This window comes from Nannospalax galili, unplaced genomic scaffold, assembly GCF_000622305.1.
Source record: "Nannospalax galili isolate Female #2095 unplaced genomic scaffold, S.galili_v1.0 scaffold334, whole genome shotgun sequence".
In the NCBI taxonomy this organism is placed as follows: domain Eukaryota; kingdom Metazoa; phylum Chordata; class Mammalia; order Rodentia; family Spalacidae; genus Nannospalax; species Nannospalax galili.
This window is the reverse complement of record NW_008336888.1, coordinates 2,473,011-2,492,172: the sequence shown is the minus strand read 5'-3', so window position 1 is coordinate 2,492,172 and position 19,162 is coordinate 2,473,011. Positions and strand designations below refer to the sequence as shown.

The 19,162-nt window shown below is 34.3% G+C and overlaps 1 protein-coding gene across 10 annotated transcripts in view; it reads right to left on the bottom strand.

Annotated features, from left to right (window-relative positions):
• Vps13b (vacuolar protein sorting 13 homolog B) overlaps positions 1 to 19,162 on the bottom strand; it is a 723,076-nt gene that overhangs the window by 444,445 nt on the left and 259,469 nt on the right. For all 10 annotated transcript variants that reach the window (XR_003849285.1, XM_029562766.1, XM_029562764.1 and 7 more), the window contains exon 20: positions 2,927 to 3,036. Coding sequence is in view for 9 of the 10 variants with exons in the window: in XM_029562766.1 (XP_029418626.1) it covers positions 2,927 to 3,036 (110 nt within the window). In the remaining variant the exon portion in view is untranslated. The remainder of the gene's footprint in view (positions 1 to 2,926; positions 3,037 to 19,162) is intronic.

The window sequence follows — 19,162 nt, the reverse complement described above, 5'->3', positions numbered from 1 at the left end:
TTTTTTGGTCTTTTTGAGACAGGGTCTTCCTGTAGCCCCAGCTGTCCTGAACTCACTATGTAGACCAGTCTGGCCTTGAACTCACAGAGATCCGCCTGCCTCTGCCTCCTGAGTGTTGGCATTAAAGGCGTGCACCACCACGCCTGGCCTCCTGCAAGACAGTTTTTTAACGTCTATTTTTTTGAGTATTGCTCAAATGTGGTAAATATCAATGTTATAAATTGATAGTAAAAACACAAATTGCATAATTTTGGTAGCAATCTGGCAACATAATCATCTTTAAATATGGTTTAAATACATTAATAGAACTATTACTTAGAATTCTAAGAATCTACCCAGTGAATAAAACTAAATGCTAATTTTAGTTATTTACTCTTTATTCCAGTATTATTGTAAGACTGCATGACAGGGACAATGACTATTTGTAAGCTTATGTTTATAGAAAGCTGTTATTTTTGAATTTAAAATAATTTAAAAATAGCTATAAGCAGCATAGACATGGAGGAAGTAGGTAAGAAGACCCAACCCAGAAAACTGTGGTAAGAGATGGCTGCTGGTAGGGGCAGAAACCAACTCTTCCAAGATGGGCCTCTGGGTAGGTTAATGAGGCTACAGTGGATGCACCCATACTGAAGGACATTTGGGGACATTAATTAGAATCTATAGGCATTATTATATATCCAATAGAGTACATTGGGCAGGGTCAACAAGGGAGATGCACATAGGGGAGGGGATCTAAATACCACCAAATTATATTATATAAAAATTTTAAAAATTCAATTAAAAATATAATCAAAATTATTAAATGTACTTGCTAATAATTAAAAGAAGTAACTAATTTACTGAAGCTAGTAAAACCCTGTATTTGATTTTCAGGGAAATCTATGGTATACTGGAAATAAATACCAGTTTTAAAATAATCAAGAATTTCTAGAGTAATATTTTCTCAAGTATTTCTTGCCATTAGTTTCACTCCTCTATCATCTACCTTCGACATTCTGCTACAGCAACTTTCTAAAATCCAAATCCATTTATAGCAGTTTCAGATAAAAAGTCTCACATAACAAAATAGTGAGGATTCCAAGTAAAATCCTTTATGATTTGAGTTCTAATGTTTGCTTATTTCTACATGTACAGTTTACTCCAAACTAGAATCACTGAAGTGTCCTCCTTGCCATGATTCTGCATCTACTTTGTGTTTCAGTTCAATCCGTGACAACCTTGCCTGCCTGCCTTGTCCCATGAGGTGAACTGTACCTAACTCCTTCTTTGTATAGTGCTCTGCTTGTAAAAAACTTTTGTTTCCATGCAATGCTGGACATATATTTACACAGCAATCACAGAACTGACATTTCAATTCTCCTTGATACTGTCTAATAAATACTTTTAGAGGGAGGGATACTTTTAGTGATAACTGTTGTTTATGTAAACTTGGTTTCCAACACTCAGCTTAATATACATGCTAAAAGCAGGCAGATCTCTATGAGTTCAGGGCCTGCCTGGTTAACATAGTGAGTTCCAGGCCAGCTGGGGCTGCAGGGAGACCCTGTCTCAAAAAGATCCCCCCCAAAAAAAGATGAATGAAAATAAGGAGTGTAGAAATTAAGATGTATAAATTAAAGGAAAAATCTCTGAAGGATGTTCCTTTGGAGCTGGAGATGAAGCTGGGGATGTGGTAGAACACATACCTAGCATGCATGAGGTCATAGGTTTAATTCCTAGCATAAAGAAAAAAAGAAGAAATGCTCCTTGGATTGGTTGTATTTTTAGTGTTATGTAATTAGAAAATTTATTTCTGTCCTAATAAGTAGCATTAGTTTACTAGAGAAAAATGATATAAAATGATCTCAAATATAATACTGAAAAATTACAGCTGTGAGTAAATAATACAATGCAATATGTCATAAAAATGGCCTTAAAAACACTAACAGTGTTACTGCAAGTAAAAAAAAACGTTCAGTAAGTGCCACTTCATCTTTAAAATGATAATAAAATCAATTGTCAGAATTACATGTAAGCATGCTGAAAGACAAAATTTAAAGATTTTAGAAACTACAATTTACTACTTCTTCCTTTATTAATTTATACTCATTTAAATAAAGACATATTGGAATAATTTATGTACCAATAATCAAATCCTAGAAATAAGCATTCAAGGCAGGTTTGTTGAATAAATCTAAACATGCATAAGAAATGTAGAGATAATAAAAAGAAAACAAAAGCTGGTATTTACTAAGCAATCTGCCTTGAAAAAACAGACATTTATGAGTTCTTAGGAAAAAGAGAACAGTGACAAACTACCTAAACTAGTCTTGTTAATCTCTGTGCTTTATAAGCAACAGTATAGGAAACCCCATTCAAGGGGCTGGAGAGATGGCTCACCAGTTAAGAGCACTGGCTGCTCTTGCAGAGGATCTGGGTTCGATGCTTAGCACCCACATGGCAGCAACAAACTGTCCTTAACTCTGGCTCCAGGGGAATCTGAAGCCCACTTCTGACCTCCGCGGCATTGCATGACACAGGTGCACTCATATACATGTAGGCAATATACTCACACACATAAAATAAAAAAAATAAGAAACCCAATTCAATAGTCAAAATATCTTGAGCTATAATTTATTTTTTTAAAGGAGAGGGTGTTGGATCCTCTGGAATTGAACAGTTATTAGGCACCATGTGGGTGCTCAGGTCTTCTACAAGAACTCAGCCAGTGTTCATAAGCACTGAGTCATCTCTCCAGCCCTAAGCTATAATTTCTTATAAATAAAATTAAACAACAGAATTCTAAAAGGCATAGCATATACCCTGATGAAAAATCTGATGTATTTATAAGAGAATCAGTAACAACAGCATATCTAACTCTACAGTATAACAGAGAAATGATGTGTTTATTTATTAAAAGAATAAACGTACATAAACCTCTCACCTGTTGCATATGTCTGCTTGCTCGTTTCTGTGGCTGATAGGTGATCCATGTATATAAGACTGGATCAATATTAACAGCTATTCCTTGTACACTACACAGAAATACAGCACCTAAAATAGAATATTTTATAGCTATTATAAACACTGACACAAAAATAACAAGCTACAAGAAAAGAGATAAATAATAAGTACTGGTAAGGATGTACAGGAATTCAAACTTGCCCCCAGTGTTATACGAAGTAAAACAATTCAGGCACTTTAGGAAATAGTATGAGATTCCCTCAAGAACAAAAGAACATAGTTATAAAATGATCTATTCCTAGGTAGAAATAAAAAAAAAAAAAAAAAGACAAAACAAAATGACAGAAATAATTTGTCTCCAGAGTTTACCCATAAAGAAATAATAAGAAAAATAGCTTAGGCTGAAAGGAAAATTATACTAAACAGAAATTCAAATCTAAGGCTCAAAGAACACCAGAAAAGGAAAATAACACTGGAAAACAAAAACTACTTTTTAAAATGAGCATACAAAAAAATACGATTTTAAAATTATCTTTCAAATCACTTTGACTTTTTAAAGAAGAAATAAGAAAAATACAATGTGGGGTTCATCTTAAGTACAGAGGTAAAACTTATGCACTTAAAACAAAGACTGGGAGGAGGTAACTGGTAGTAAAGCAAATACTGATTAAAATTGTTCTTCAGTTTGCAGATTTCTTAACTGTATCTGAATTTAACAATGTGACTATCGAGTCATCAGACCAAATAAAATGTTATCAAACACAAATAATTTATGTAGAAATGCGCTTTTCTCTCTCTACACCCCCAGTTCTGCGCATCCTTCGCCACTCGGACTTTCTAGCTTAGTTGAACAGTCATTCTCTGAATGGCTACAACACTAAGCAGTAGAAAGCTCATTTTGGCCACTGACAAACCAACTTTCTCAGTAAGAATAAAGATGATATGAGGCTGGAGAGATGGCTCAATGATTAAGAGCACTAGCTGCTCTTGCAGAAGACCCAGGTTCAGCTACCAGCACCCACCTGGCAGCTCACAACTTTCTGTAGTTCCAGTTCTATGGGAACCAGCAACCTCTTTTTGTCTCCACAGGCATTTCACACATAGGTGCAATTATATACATGCATGCAAAACACTCATACACATAAAATAAAAAGAAATAAAAATTTAAAATAAAGATAATAGAGGTGGTGATATGTGTTTTTTAAAAATAACAGTGCTTGAAATAGCCACATATCTATTGCTTCACAGTGTTGGTCAAAGATAGTTATGAACATAGCCCAGTACAAAATCATAAACAAATTAAGACACTATGAGATTTTATTAAAACTCATTGTCACAAAGTCCAAAGGTTGGCTGGCCACTTCTGCTGTACAACACCAATGAATGGCTTATTTTTCTTGCTCCTGAATTCAAATTGAGACATGTCTTGACTGTTTTTCTCAAGACAGTTATTGCAGAGAGTAGGTAGGGAACTGGATTTGATTGGGGGGGGTCTGCTGATGCTTTGCCCCTCAGCTCAAGATGCAATCTCTCAAATAACTATTTGGCAGAATAACTGTTTAGAAGCTAATATCCAATTTCCTTGTACTTGGCTCATGTTTTTCATATCACATTATATTAAAGTAACATACCATTTTAATTTTACTGAATGTGTTGAGTTTCCCATATCTGGCCTAAATTTCAAGTGCACAGAGTAAAAAGCCATATGCTTTTGGTGTTTATAAATTTGAGCAGAAAGCCTAATAAATGTCTTTCTATAATCTTTGGTGTGTATATATATATATATATATATATATATATGTTCATGTGTGCAGGTATGTGGTTGTATGTTCATGTGTGTATGTGGGAGCATGTGCACATGTGCCCATGCACATAGAGGCCAAAGACAAACATTGGATGTCTTCTACAATCATGATCCACCTTATTTTTTGAGGCAGGAACTCTCACTGAACCTGGAGCTCGCCCATTCAACTAGATTGGCTGGACAGCAAGCCTCAAAAATCCTATCTCTGCCACCTTGGCACTGGGTTTGCAGGTGAGGGCCTCTTTACATGGATGTCATGGATCCAACTCACATCCCCATGCTTAAATGACAAGCACTTTACTGACTGAGGCATCTCTCTAGCCCCTAAATACTTTTTTATAATCATGTTTTAAATGAACTTGAATAAATCTTTAGAGTCTTCTACATTAGAGCATGTCTCTAGTTTTAAAATTTTTGTATACCAATAGTTGAAAATTACTCTTCAAAATCACTGTATCAAAGACAAACAAGACATAGCACATATTTTGGTTTATTTGCAGAACCCTGCATGCTAATAATAAATCCTCTATGAAGATCAGACAAGATTTTATTTTCTGATACTTAACATCACTTTCTGGCACTTCATCTAGTATATAGGTATATTTCACTGATCATTTTTCTAAGATTGCTACTACCAAGATACTACCCTTCATTCTATCAATAAGTTATTTCTTTTAATCTTTTAGAATTAAAGCTGATTTTAAATACCAGAATTCTAAAATGGTTGTCTTGGAATATAAGGAAAGAAAACATATTTTAAAGAAAATTGCTATGTTTCATTTATAAAAAAAATTAAACAAAAAATTCCCAATATTCAGATTTGTCAAAAAATAACCTAAAACTAAATGATGCTCCTTCTAATCAATTTGTCTTTCAAGGAGAAAAACAACTGATAGCTAAGATAAAAATAAATCTTCATCTTTAATGTAGCCAATCTAGCATTTTTAATATTCAGTAAAATGTTTTAGAATAATCTAGAATATTGAGTGTGGGTGTGTGTGTGTAATGTGTGTGGGTGCCCAACGTAGCCAGAAGAGTGCATCGGATTCCCCTGGGAATGGAGTTACAGGTGGTGTGAGCCATCTGACATGGCAGCTAAGAACTGAACTCATAACCTATGAAAGAGTAGCAAGTGCTCTTAACCACTGAGTCATCCCTCCAGTTCAATATTTCTGTTTTTACACCAAAAAGAGCAAAAAGAATACTCTAGGGAATAGTGCTGTTCTGAAACCCTAGGTATTTATGTTCTTCCTGACAGTTTTAATTTTGCATTTTCCCTAAGAGTGCTGTAAAATAAAATATAGGTAAAACTGAAAAGAAAGCATGTAGTGTTATAGACAGTTTGAAGGCTGAAAACATAAGCATGAGGATTAGATGGCAAAATCAAGAGTCTAAATTCAAGGACTTCTAATTTCTGAACAGCATTCCAGTTCCAGTATTAACTGGAATATCTGGATGTAAAAATTAAGAATGCAGAAGACACTATGAATTCAATACTGAATAAATATTGGCTAGCATATCAAAAATGTAAAAACAGATAAGAATAAGCTGACAAACAGAATAGAAAATATATGAACTGTTAATAAAACTACTAAAACCAATCAAGATTATAAAGCACATTAATTTTTTACTACTCTACTATTTTAAAACTAAGAAAGAAGCTTTGGAGCACTATAATTAAAAACAATTTTAGAGCCATGCTTTAATGTGCATGCCTGCAATCCCAGCTAATAGGGAGGCAGAGGCATGAATACCACAAGTTTGATACCAGCCTTGGGTACGTAGCCAGTCAAAATTGGATAGAGCTAAGGGTACTAAACTCAAAACAAACCATCATCACCATCACCAAGAAAACAACTACATTGAGGTTGGTCAACTTATTTAATTCTAAAGCTGAAGATACAATTATAAAATATTAAATCCAAACACTGATAAATGGGGGAAATTGATACATTTAACACAGTCTTCAGCCCACAGACTTTGGGCCAATCACCTGTCACTGTAAATAAATTTATTTGAATACAGCAACATACATTCATTTACATGCTGTTTATGACAGCTTTTACACTGTTAACAGGAAGCTGAGTAACTGTAACATATATTTTATGCATGGTAAATGAACCTAATATTTACTGTCTATATGGTGCTCTAAGAAAACGTTAGATGCTGCCTGGTAACGCACTGCTAATGGGAGTTTAAACTACATATAAACTTTTAAAAATTGTTTTATATGTACACATAGAGTTGTGTATGGATGTGTGCTTATATATAATTTTTATAAATCCACTTACAATGAAATTTGAAACATAATATCTACTTACTAAAAGTTATTAAATTTGTAATGTTTTAATTAAAAATCAAGAACATGCTCTTACACACAAATGTTAAATGCCTTTTAAATCAGTTTTAAAGTCTCTCCTAATATCATACACTCTTTAATTTAAAAAGAAATGTGAATCCTACAAAGTCTTCTGATATTTCTGGAAAGAAAAGAGATTTCCATTACAAATAAAGAGAAAATGCACATTACTAAAATGAAGTAAGTACTCCTCAGTCCACTTCTTTCAAAGCATATGATTTTCATTATTAAGACTACTTCAGTTCTTGCCAATGGTTAAAAATAGATTCAAACTTCATTTAGAAAGCCCCTTACTCTCAGGTGAATAGTAATCTACATCAAATGCCAGACAAAGAAAATCAATTGATTACCCCCAACACCTGTCCAACCATACTCTGCCAAGCACACTCAGCAGAGAGCCCCCCCAAAAAAAGCTTAATCTCTCAGATACAAATGACACATGAAAAAGGAGGTGAGCCCTTCACAGGATTCTCAAAGGAGTTAATCTGAAGGTGGGACACTCTGGACCTAAATTTTTGCCATTAAAGAAATAAATATTCTATATAGGCCAAGTTTTACCTGCTTGTGTGACAAAACTGAAACCTAAGAAAATCATATTATTTAATATTATATCATAGCTAGCTATGCAACCCAAGAAATCAGCTAACAAAGAGCTGGACACTGCGATTTTTAAAGAGTTGTGAATCTCACAACTGTCACATCTTATTGCTACCTCCAGGAACTTCCAGAATGATACACAAAAGAAGTAGCCCATCCAATACCCAGCAGAATCTGCAAACAGAAAAGACAAAACTGAAGTTTTCAGGAAAGAAAACCAGAAATAAGAGAGCTGCACAGAGAGAACTCCACGGATCTTCAAATGATCTCTACCATGTTTTGGAGAAGAAGGAAAGAGGACCATTTATACAAATGGACACAAAAGGTATGAAAAGCTATTCAACATCATACAGAAATGAAATAAGAATTACAATGAAGTAACTCTTCAAACCCATTAAGACGACTAACAACCATGTACACATAGAATACATAACATGTTTTTGTAAAGATATGAGAAAAATACCCTTCAAGCCTTGCTGGTGAGAATGTAACTGGTTCAGCTAATGTGGAAGTGATTAGCAGCTCCCTAAAAATTAAAAGCATGCTACATGCCGTAGCAGTTCCTCTCTTAGGTATATACCAAATAGAGTGAAGATGGTATTCAAGTGTGTGTGTGTGTGTGTGTGTGTGTGTGTGTGTGTGTGTGTGTTTAGCAACACTATTCACAAAAGCCAAAATGTAGGAACATTTTGAATATCTATGATGGATGAAGAAATAGACTGAATAGATATTAACTATCAATGAAAAAGGAATAAGTACTGACATGTGGTACAACACGGTTAAACTTTGAAAGCGTTATGTTAAGTGAAAGAAGCCAGGTACAAAAGATCCAGAATAGAAAAAGTCATAGTAACAGAACAGGCTGGTGGCAGTCAGGGACTAAGAAGATGGGGAATTTAAAATACCAAGTTCATTTTAGGGATAAAAATATGTTTGGGAACTAAAACAGAGTTAGCAACTGTACATTTAAATGTCACTAAACTGTTTAATTTTGGAACGATTACTTTTATATTATAGTCATGCACTCACATCAAAATCATAATACATTAAAATTATATAATATTTTGGCACCTGAGGGATGACATACATGATGGTGGCCTCATTTGATTAAAAATGAGTATAAATTCTTGTTTTCTAGTGGCCTTCAAAATGACCCACTGTGATACATTACTCATGTGTTCATGGTATAAATGAAGTTGCAGTGAGACCAGTCTGATGAAAGCATGGGTACAGTACAGTACATGATTATGATCCACAATGATAATAAAATGGTGTTTTGGTCATCATGGCCCTAGCAGCAATGGGATAAACTACATACCTACACCATATATCCTATGCATCAGCCAGTCTATACTATCTAGGTATAAGTAAGTACAAGCTATGATAGATATGTAGTATTTTTTTTTAAATCCCCTAACACATAATACAGTTCTCAAAATTTTACTCCCATGGAGTGATACATAGCTGTGCAAAAATCCCATCCCACTTTTAAAAGGTTCAAAATCACGATTAAGAATAATATCAGTACTACAAAATACTGAGAAATAAATATGACAAAATGTACAGGACATATAAAATGTAACTATAAAATGCTGCTGAGGCAAGGTACATTGAAAACCTGTAAACCTAGCAACTCTAGGAGGGAAAAGAAGAGTGGGGGGTGGAAGAAGAGGAGGAGGAAGAGGAGGAAGAGGAAGAGGAAGAGACAATTACATGAAGTTTCAAGGAGGATGTGAGTGGAAAGATCTGGAATAGAAGAGGGTGTGAGGAGTGGATATGATCAAAATACATTACATACATGTATGAAATTCTCAAATAAATAAAAAATTTTTAAACGTGTTACTTTAGAACAGCACTAAAATCAAGCACATTTGGGTAAAGAGTTAGAGAAAACTGGATTATTATAATGTTTCTAGATACTGTTAAAATATTAACAAGTTTTAGAGTTGCTACAGTTAACAGTACTTCTAAAATGACTAGAGTCTCAAACACCTTCTACAAGGATTATCTTATAGTATAATCACAAGAACCTAGGTTCGAATTTCAAGACAGCTACGTCTTTTATGTTAAGTCTGAGTTTCTTCATGTTAAAAGAGTGGTAAGAATACCTGTGTACACAGTTCTTAAGTGTATTGGAGCTAATGAATAAAGCCTCTAATGCAGAGTAAACGAGAAATAGTATCTACACATACGAAAACAACAGCATATCACAATACTTGCATAGCAACATCCAATACCCAAAACTGTATGCGTATTTACATTTTATCTTTATACAACTGTTTGAGATACTTAGGACCAGAATTATTTATTTTCCTTGTGATGAAATAATTTTTGAGAAGCTGAAATTTCTTTATGCATAGAATATTTATTAAATGTTCTCACTTAATTCTATGCTTACTGGTTAAAATCTAAACTTGTTCTTCATGGGAACCAAGAATGATAATAGATGCTGAAAAGAAAGAGCAATAAAGCAATCTTTTTAGGAATTTATTACCGAGACCAACAAAGCACTGCCATTGAAGGATAATATTTCTGTTATCCAAAGAACAGCATTACACTAACCAGTCTTAAGAATTTCAAGCACTCTTTTAGTTACATTTTAATTTGATAACCACTGTGCACAGAAAGACTAGAGCACCAAACGAGAAAGGAACAGATAATATTATATTATGCCAAAGAGGTAAAGTCTCAGGGAGTATACTTTAGTGTGATAAGATGAACAATTAACAACTTTTCAGGGGTTACCAGAAGTCAGGAACTGTGTCATTCACAGTAGAAGTGTTATATTGATACTGTTCAGACTGAAAGTAACTTTTTATTTACCAACAAAGGAAAATTGATAAAACTTGGTAATCCATGTTCCAGAAAGATTAAGGAAAGAATGTTCAAATTAGTCATATTTGTCTTGGCTTTTGAGCAGGAAACCAAAATGATGATGAGAAAACTATCTGTCTAATATCACATAGCAGAAGCTAAGAGTGATAGGTTTCCAAAAAGGGGAAACTGAAAATATAATTTTAAATGGCATAATTTCCAAGTTGTTACTGTGAATGTGGCTGCTTTGGTGCCTTAAGCTTCCTTTTCATATTTTAGGAAATTAACTCTAGTTGTGAAAAATGACAACTTTAATGAAAGGCACATCTAATGAACTTTTTAGATTCAGAAATATTATCTTTGTGAAAAGTTGATGCTAAACTGTATTTATAAGCAGAACACCAAAAAACTTAAAGATTTCAAAATTAGAATAAAACATGAAAAATGTAATATTACAATATATTCTCCACTTAGTAATCAACCATCACATCACAAATACATCCATGACCAAACATATGTACTTCCTCTGATGTGATACACATTAAGTACACATCATTACCTATAGAGATTTTAGCAATGAGTTTAACTTGAATATAATTCTTCCTTTAAATCTAGCTGCTAATTTGTAGGGAATACAAGGGATAGGACATTAAGTTAAATGACATAATGAAAGTAAAATTATAGAAATCCTGAAGTGATCACTTCAACTAATCGCTGCCATGGGAGAACATGGGAATGGAAAGATCTAGAACATAAGAGTCTTAAGAGACTTAGCAACCACATGAAAAAGAGGACTCTGGATTCCTTGAATGGATTCTGATGTAAACAAAAAGACAATGATATTTGAAGGATAACTGGACACATTTGGATATTGAGTTGTTCTGAGATGAATTTAGGAAAATTACCCTAACTGTTCTAAGTGAGAAGAGAATGCAGATTTTTGCCTAATATAAGAGAATTATATCAGGGAAATGTCATATTTTATATTTAAGTATTTAGAATTGAAATGCCATGATGTTTATAAATTTTCTAAAAGATATAAGCAAAAGCAAATTGGTGGAACATAAAGCAAAAGGTTAACATTTGTCCAAATTAAGAGAAAAGTATTCTCTTACTAATTTGTATTTTATGTTTAATATATTCTCAGTAAAAACTTTTAAAAAGGGAAATGTGTAGAGCCAATCCAAGTAATATCAATATAAAATGGTTAGCTGTCTCAAATGCATCTAAGAGTGCTTGAACTTGAAACAACTTGGTCTCAGACATGGTGTAGGAGAGTTCAAAATGACTTGTACTAGAAATATAGCTCCTTCATAAATTTCTAGAACTGGAAAATGAAAAAAAAAAGAGTCACATTTTACAAAATGAATATTCCACAATGAAATCATTTTAGATTAAATACTTATACTTCATCACTTAAACTCTGACATGAAAATATGGCAACCTTGGCAAAATAAGTATGCACCTGCATTATAACGTTTTCTAATTAAATCATACTAAGCTACTAGTTGAACTTCTGATTTTGAGTTTACATCCCAAGTTAAACTGGTAGGATTAAAAATTAGAAAAAATTTACTAATCATTTCATATTGTAGTAAAAGTCTAAAACTCAACGTGGTGTATTAGTCAGACTGAATTATTTCTGAAGGGCCACCTGGTTATTCGAAAACACTAGCCACCAAATACAAGCAAAAGGAGTGACGATGATTTCACTTTATCCTTAGGTCATTGGAAAGACAAAATTTTACTGAAGGAAAGAATGATGGAAGGAAAAGTTTGGGGAGAAAAAGCAGAAGTTCACTGTGAACATGCTAATCTTACTTGATATCCAAGTCAAGGTGCCAAGTTGGCTAAATAAAATTAAATATAAGGAGTTTGGCCAAGACAGAAAAATTTGAGAGCTACAGACATAAAGACGATATATAGAATAAAGAAATGGTGAAACAAGACCTCCAAGAGTGTAAGTGGGGTTAGAAGTCAAAAGATAATGAATAACAATCATTCAACACTGAATTTCCCCAACATAAGAGACTGAGGAAATGAAGAGGAAACTGTCATTAAGAGTGAGAAGCACCCAGGCATGTAAAAGGAAAACAGCAAAGGGAAGAAAGTGTTTCAAATATTATAGAATTAGCAGCATTGTCAAATACTGCTGTCAATATTAGAAGAGTCCAGAAATAGGAAAAGAAAAAAGTACAGAGGGTATAGATAACTCTTTTGGAAATTTTTTATACAAATGAAGTGAAAAAAAGTGTTGGTGGCTGGAAAGGGAAAATGAAATCCAGGAAAAGGCTGGGCTTTTTAAGATAGGGAGTGGTGCATCCAGAACTACAGGGAATGATCCAGCAGAGAGGGAAACAGACAGATCTTACTAGGGGATAAGTAGATTTACTAGAGTAATGTCCTTGACAGGTAGAAGAGATATGATAGAGTGAACCAGCTGTAGACAGGAACATAGTTAGTCCACCTACAGTAACAGGAATGAAGAATGCCAGAACACTTTCAGGAAGTTCATAGTTGTGTGATTATGAGTATGCTTTCTAATTCCTTCAGTCTTTCAGAGATGTGCAAAGCTAAGTCATAAACAATAAAATGGTTTTCAAGAAGCTAAGAGAGAGAGAGGGGAGGAGGAAATAAACCAAGGGAAAAAAATGATTTAGGACAGTTCTTTTCTAACACTTATCTTTAAACAGGAAACTCCCAGTGAATATAACTTTTTTAAAAAGAAGATTGTGATTTTGAAGTCCTGCTGTGCGGTCTTCTATATTTCTAGCAAGATCTCCAAATACTCCACTCAAACAAGAGTATACATAGGGAAGTAAATGGTAAATGAAACTGGAAGACAGAGAATAATTATCAAGAAGCAGTGAGCACTCATGTTTAGGGTAGTGGTCATGAAATTACATTGAGCCCGCTAAAGTGATCATGTGTCTTTCTGATCTCAAAGATTAATTGCCTTGTACATAATGCTTTCCCTTTAGATGGTTATTCTTGTCAATACATTTAAATGGAAAAAGAGGTGGCTGAGATTGAACCTGTGGTCCCCCAGGTTGCAAAATACAAATACTAACATATGTAATATACTAGGGACTACTTTAAACACTTCACAGGCTTTATCAAACTCAATTTAACAATAATCCAAGGAAGTAGGTTATACTTAAACTCTTTATGGTTGTGACAATTAAGCCTTAAAAAATATGTCTAAGATTGTGAAAGTTACCCAGAAAATAGGATACAAAACCAGGTCTCTTGACTATAAAAATCTGTACTTCTAAATTCCTCTCAAAAATTTATTTCTCTTTTAGTATCCACCAATGCTGTCTATAAACTATTCATTTCAAGCAAATATTCCTCCCTCTAACCCAGTTCCTTAAACTCTAAATCATATTATTTCTCCTATACACTCTCAAATTTAATGGAAACCACTTTAGTTCACATGTCATTTATTAACTTTACCTCTATTCACATTATTTCCAAAAGTAAGTGCTATGCATCAGGCCATGTGCACATGTTTCCTATACTTTTTCTATTTTTGAGTCATATTAAAACACAAGTCAAGGCCTATTTATTTTTAACTAGAAACGAAATTTAAACAGTCTGTTATACAACAATTCTTATTTATTTATAACAATTCAGCTCAACTGATATTGATGTATCAGGCTATGTGGTCATTTACTATTTGTACCCCAAAAGTAATATTGTGCTGTATTAGAAATATACCACAGCTAACTTTTACATAATCAAAAAGAAATCTTTAGGCAGATATGATCAAAAGGAAAAGGCTGAAAATATTTTCAAAGATGTGATTTCCCCTTATACAAGTATACTCATATATAGAGCTGATGAACCACTGCACTGTTAATCACTCTATGAGAAGAAGACAGAGTGCAGATGAATAAGATGCTAGGACATTTACCCTACATCTTAAAAGGTAGAGTGGATGATAGAAATGGCTTCCCACTGATTCATATTTTTTTAACTTGATAAAACTGACCACTTTCAAAAGTATATGTTCTAAAGGATACAATCTCAAATTATGAGTCCAGGAATGCTGTACTATTGATTGTGTTGGTTACAACTTCCAGAAAAAAATTAAACATGCTACTACTTTTTACTATATTATTACTGTCTTTGTTAGTACTCTGGTTATAAAGCTAATTATGCTATTAGCGGTAACAGCTTCTAATCTTATTACCCCCTAGACATCCTGTTAATTTAATGAAATTACATAAAGAACTAAGAAGACCTCCTTCTTCAACTTTCCTATAACTAGAAGTGCTGGGTATCAGAAACTTGTTAAAGTATCTAGCTAGGTAACCAGTCTTATGAATCAATAAATCTTTCAAGAGAAAAACACGAAGAAAGATTCATGTTATATGGGTAAAGGTGCCAGTACTCTAGTAAGCACACTGAAGAAATGAAAACCAAGTACAATTGAAATGATAGGGGATACAGGGCTGGAGAGATGGCTCAGTGGTTAAGAGCACTGGATGCTCTTGCAGAGGACCCAGCTTCAGTTCCCAGCATCCACATGATGGCTAAGAACCATCTGTAACTTCCAGGGTATCTATCACCCTCTTCTGACCTCTGAGGGCATTGCACAACACAAGTGCATTTACATGCATACAAGCAGTACACTCATACACATAAAGTAAAAGAAAGAACTTTAAAAAAAAATGATAGGGAATACTAAGTGTGTACTTCAATCAAGAAAACCTTTGCAGGATCCTTGAGGACACTGATGTGCCTCAAAGAACCATACTAAACAGCACATCTTTCTTCATTTACTTGTGTCTTCATGATGGATAATGTAGAACCAGTCTGAGTAGAATTCTACACAGTATTCACCCAGTCTAGAAGGGGCTTAGGGGAGAAGTTAGTGCTAATTTATCTAATAATCTCAGAAGCCAAGATGATAATCCTAGATACTTACCTCTAAAAGTTATCCTTTCAAAATCAAGAGTAATTGGGACGGAGAGATGGTTCAGTCAGCAAAGTACTTACTTCACAAGCATGAGGACCTGAGATTGATCACCAGCATTCACATAAAAAAGCTGGGCAAAGTGGCATGAACTTGTAATCTCAGTACTCAGGACATAAAGACTGGAGGATCACAGGGGTTCTATAGCCTGGCCTATTTGTTGAGTCCTATCCTAGGTCCCAGTAAGAGACTCTCTCAAAAAACAAGGTGGGTGGCTCCTGAGGAAAAACTTCTGAAGCTGACCTCTGACATTCTTATCAGGTGCATCACACAAAATATACATGAGTACATACACACACACACACACACACACACACACACACATACACACACAAACATACATGAGTGGTTTCCATTGACAACAGAAGTACAGTTCTAATAGTTCTAATATTTGCTCTCAGAAGATACTGTCTCTGGTGTTCTGTTGTAGTGTTTGTGATCTTCCTTTCACATATGTTCAAGAAAGGAATCGGCAAACTGTACTCAGTATGCCAAAAATCTGTTTTTATAGAGACTGAAAACTGGGACAAGTTTATATTTTTAAGTAATTTAAGATAGAACAAAAGAATATTGCATGGCTTGTGAAATCATACAAAATTAAAACTAACTTCCCAAAATAAGTTCTGTTAAAATGCAGTCATTCATTCATTACATGTTGTCAATGGCTGCTGTCCAATTAATGCAGCATCATGGATCGGTTTCAGCTGAGAACACAAAACCCTAAAATATTTATTACTTAGAACTTCATAAGAAATTTGACAACTATGGTATTAAAATTGTAGAAAATTTCAGGTTTGTTACTATAAGATACTGAACACTTGCCTCAGACCCTCAATACTATAACTGGATGGCTGCTGGATTATCTGATAAAACAAATCACTCTGAAGTTCTCTTCTGCTAATTATCAAAAAGTAGCAGCTATGGGGCTGGAGAGATGGCTCAGTGGTTAAAAACACAATGTTCTTGCAGAAGACCGGGGTTCAAATCCCAGTACCCACATGGGAGCTAACAACTGTCTGTAACTCCAGTTCCAGGGAATCCAACACCCTCTTCTGTCCTCTGCGGGCACTGCACAACATGGGTGCACTTAGCTACATGCAGGCAATACACACATACACATAAAAAAATTAATAAAATATTTTTTTAAAAAGTAGCAGCTATGACTTCTAGGTGCTGATTCCAATATGTAGGTATTGTCTTTGTTTTACAGAAGAGGAAACTGAAGGAGGAGTGATGATAAAAAAGCTACTTGTGGTTTGTTTCTCAGTTCACACTTCATATCTTGTTTAGGTTTGCTGTCACTACCAAGTCAGTCCTGATATTACCTTTCCCAAAGCTTGTGATTATAAATACTACTTTCTGATATAAGGGAATAGAAGAATTCTACTCAAAATAAAAGAATTGAAAATTATGATTTTCCCTCTAAAAAGATTAGTTTTCCACAGTGATATGGATGACGCAATAATACACACTCTAGTCATAGAAACTAAGACCAATATCTTTCAGAGAAAGGGATACATCTGTGCTCTATCAAAGAAATCTTCAAAATGGCTAAGAACTTTCTACCATAATTGGCCCTCAATGTTAATCCTTTTGTTTCTGACATTGAAACCCCCACTCTCAGTTTTCTGAGTTCTATTCCAAACTATCTACATCACCATTTATTCTTGCCAGATTAGATTAAAAATACCATTGGTCTGTTAAAAAATAAAACATGTAATTAGAAAATATAAAAGTACACAAATTTAAAAGTCAGCATTTTCTTAGTTATAAAATCTTCAAGTTTCCAATGAAATGCTTTCAAAAGGATGTCTTCCAAAGGAAACAAAGCAGTACTTCATCTTTGTAATCAATAATTCATGGTTTTTGTATTGTGTGCCTATTCAAAAGCTAGTGGCCATGCTTTCCAATTATGGATCTGGACTGTGTGTCTTCTGTATATATAAGCACATGCCCATGAATGCATGTGTAGAAAACAAAAGTCAAGTTTGGCTGTCTTTTTCTATTACTCTCTATTCTAATTTTGAGAGAGTCTCTCTTGTTGAATCTAGAGCTCACTGACTGATTGGCTAGATTGACTGGCCAGTGAGCCCCATAGTTGTCCTGTCTCCATCTCCCAGTATTGGAATTGTAGGTACACAGTGACATGCCACCAGTGCTTGCCTTTTTACGTGTATGTGTGTATGGTGTGTGCATGAATGTGTGTATGTCTGTTCACATGTGTGTGGGCACAAGTATATTGTGTGGAAATGCGTATGGGGGGGTACATGCCTATAGAGGTCTAATAGGTTGACGTGAGGAACCGTCTCTCATTGTTTTTATGCCTTACTCTTAGCTCACTCACAAATGCATGGCTAGGTTCCCCAGCCAAATTAACCCAGAGATCCCTAGTCTCTTCCTTCTGAAGCTGGAATTATAGGCAGGCATTCATGAGAATGAGAATTTACATGGGTTCTAGGAATATGAACTCTATCTAGTCCTCTTTCTTCTGTGACAAGAACTTTAATTGTTAAGTCATCTCCCCAGTCTACACCAGACATTTTACATGGATATACATGTAGTATATTTTTTGTATAAGATACAGAATGTCCTCTATTATGATAGCTACCATGTTTGTGAATCCTAAAGTTTACTTTCATCCATTTCTATCAACTTGTTTTTTTAATCAGGTGACTTTTTTTTTTATTGAATTTTTGCAATTTTTATACAATATAGTTTGATGGTATTTCGATCCCTTCCCCATCCATGGCCATGTGCTTATATATACAGAACACACACAGTCCAAATCCATAATTGAAAAGCATGGCCATTTAATTGGGCAGGAGGCAGTGGGAAATGGATCAATAGGGAAGGAATTGAAATACCATCAAACTATATTGTATGAAAATTGCAAAGTCATCGCCCCAGATTTTTATCTGGGATTTTGCTGGGATTTTGTCTGATTTGAGCTTGCATAGGACTTGTGCAGGCTGCCACCAATGCCTTGAGAGACACAGGTTTGAAATGGGTGTCCTATTCAAGGATAAGCCATCTGTGGCCTCTTGTCTGCATATTGGCCAATTGGGAGTTTCTATGTTAATCACCATCTGCTGCATAAGGAAATTTCTCCAGTAAGAGGTGAGAGAGAGATGCATTCATCTTATATGTAAAGGTTGCAATGAAGATGTGCCACTTAGAGTTTTTTTTTTAATTATATAGAACTAATAATCCTCAATATCACTTAAATATTTTGTTTGCAAATAAAAATGATTTTAAAACTAAAAGTAACCAAGCATGGTGGATCACATTTCCAATCTGTACTTAAAAGGCTGAGGCAGAAGGTTGACCAAGAGTTCTAGGCCTACCCAGTCTATATAATAAGATCTAGGCTAGCCTAGGCTAAAGAAAGAGATGCTCTTTCAAAAACCAAAGCAAAAACGAAAATTTACGAGTATGGAAAAAAATACTGAGGAACACAATGCCCAAAATAATAACGTACAATGAAAGTCTGAAAGAAAATTAATATTCTGATTTTTATGAAAATGATGTTTTTGATGTTATTTTATGACTATAAAATTATTTTCAATGAAATACTGAGTATATGTTAAGTTTTTTTGACAGATATGCTTTTAAAATCAATTTATGTACTATCTTACAGCAACAGTCATGACAAAAACTCATT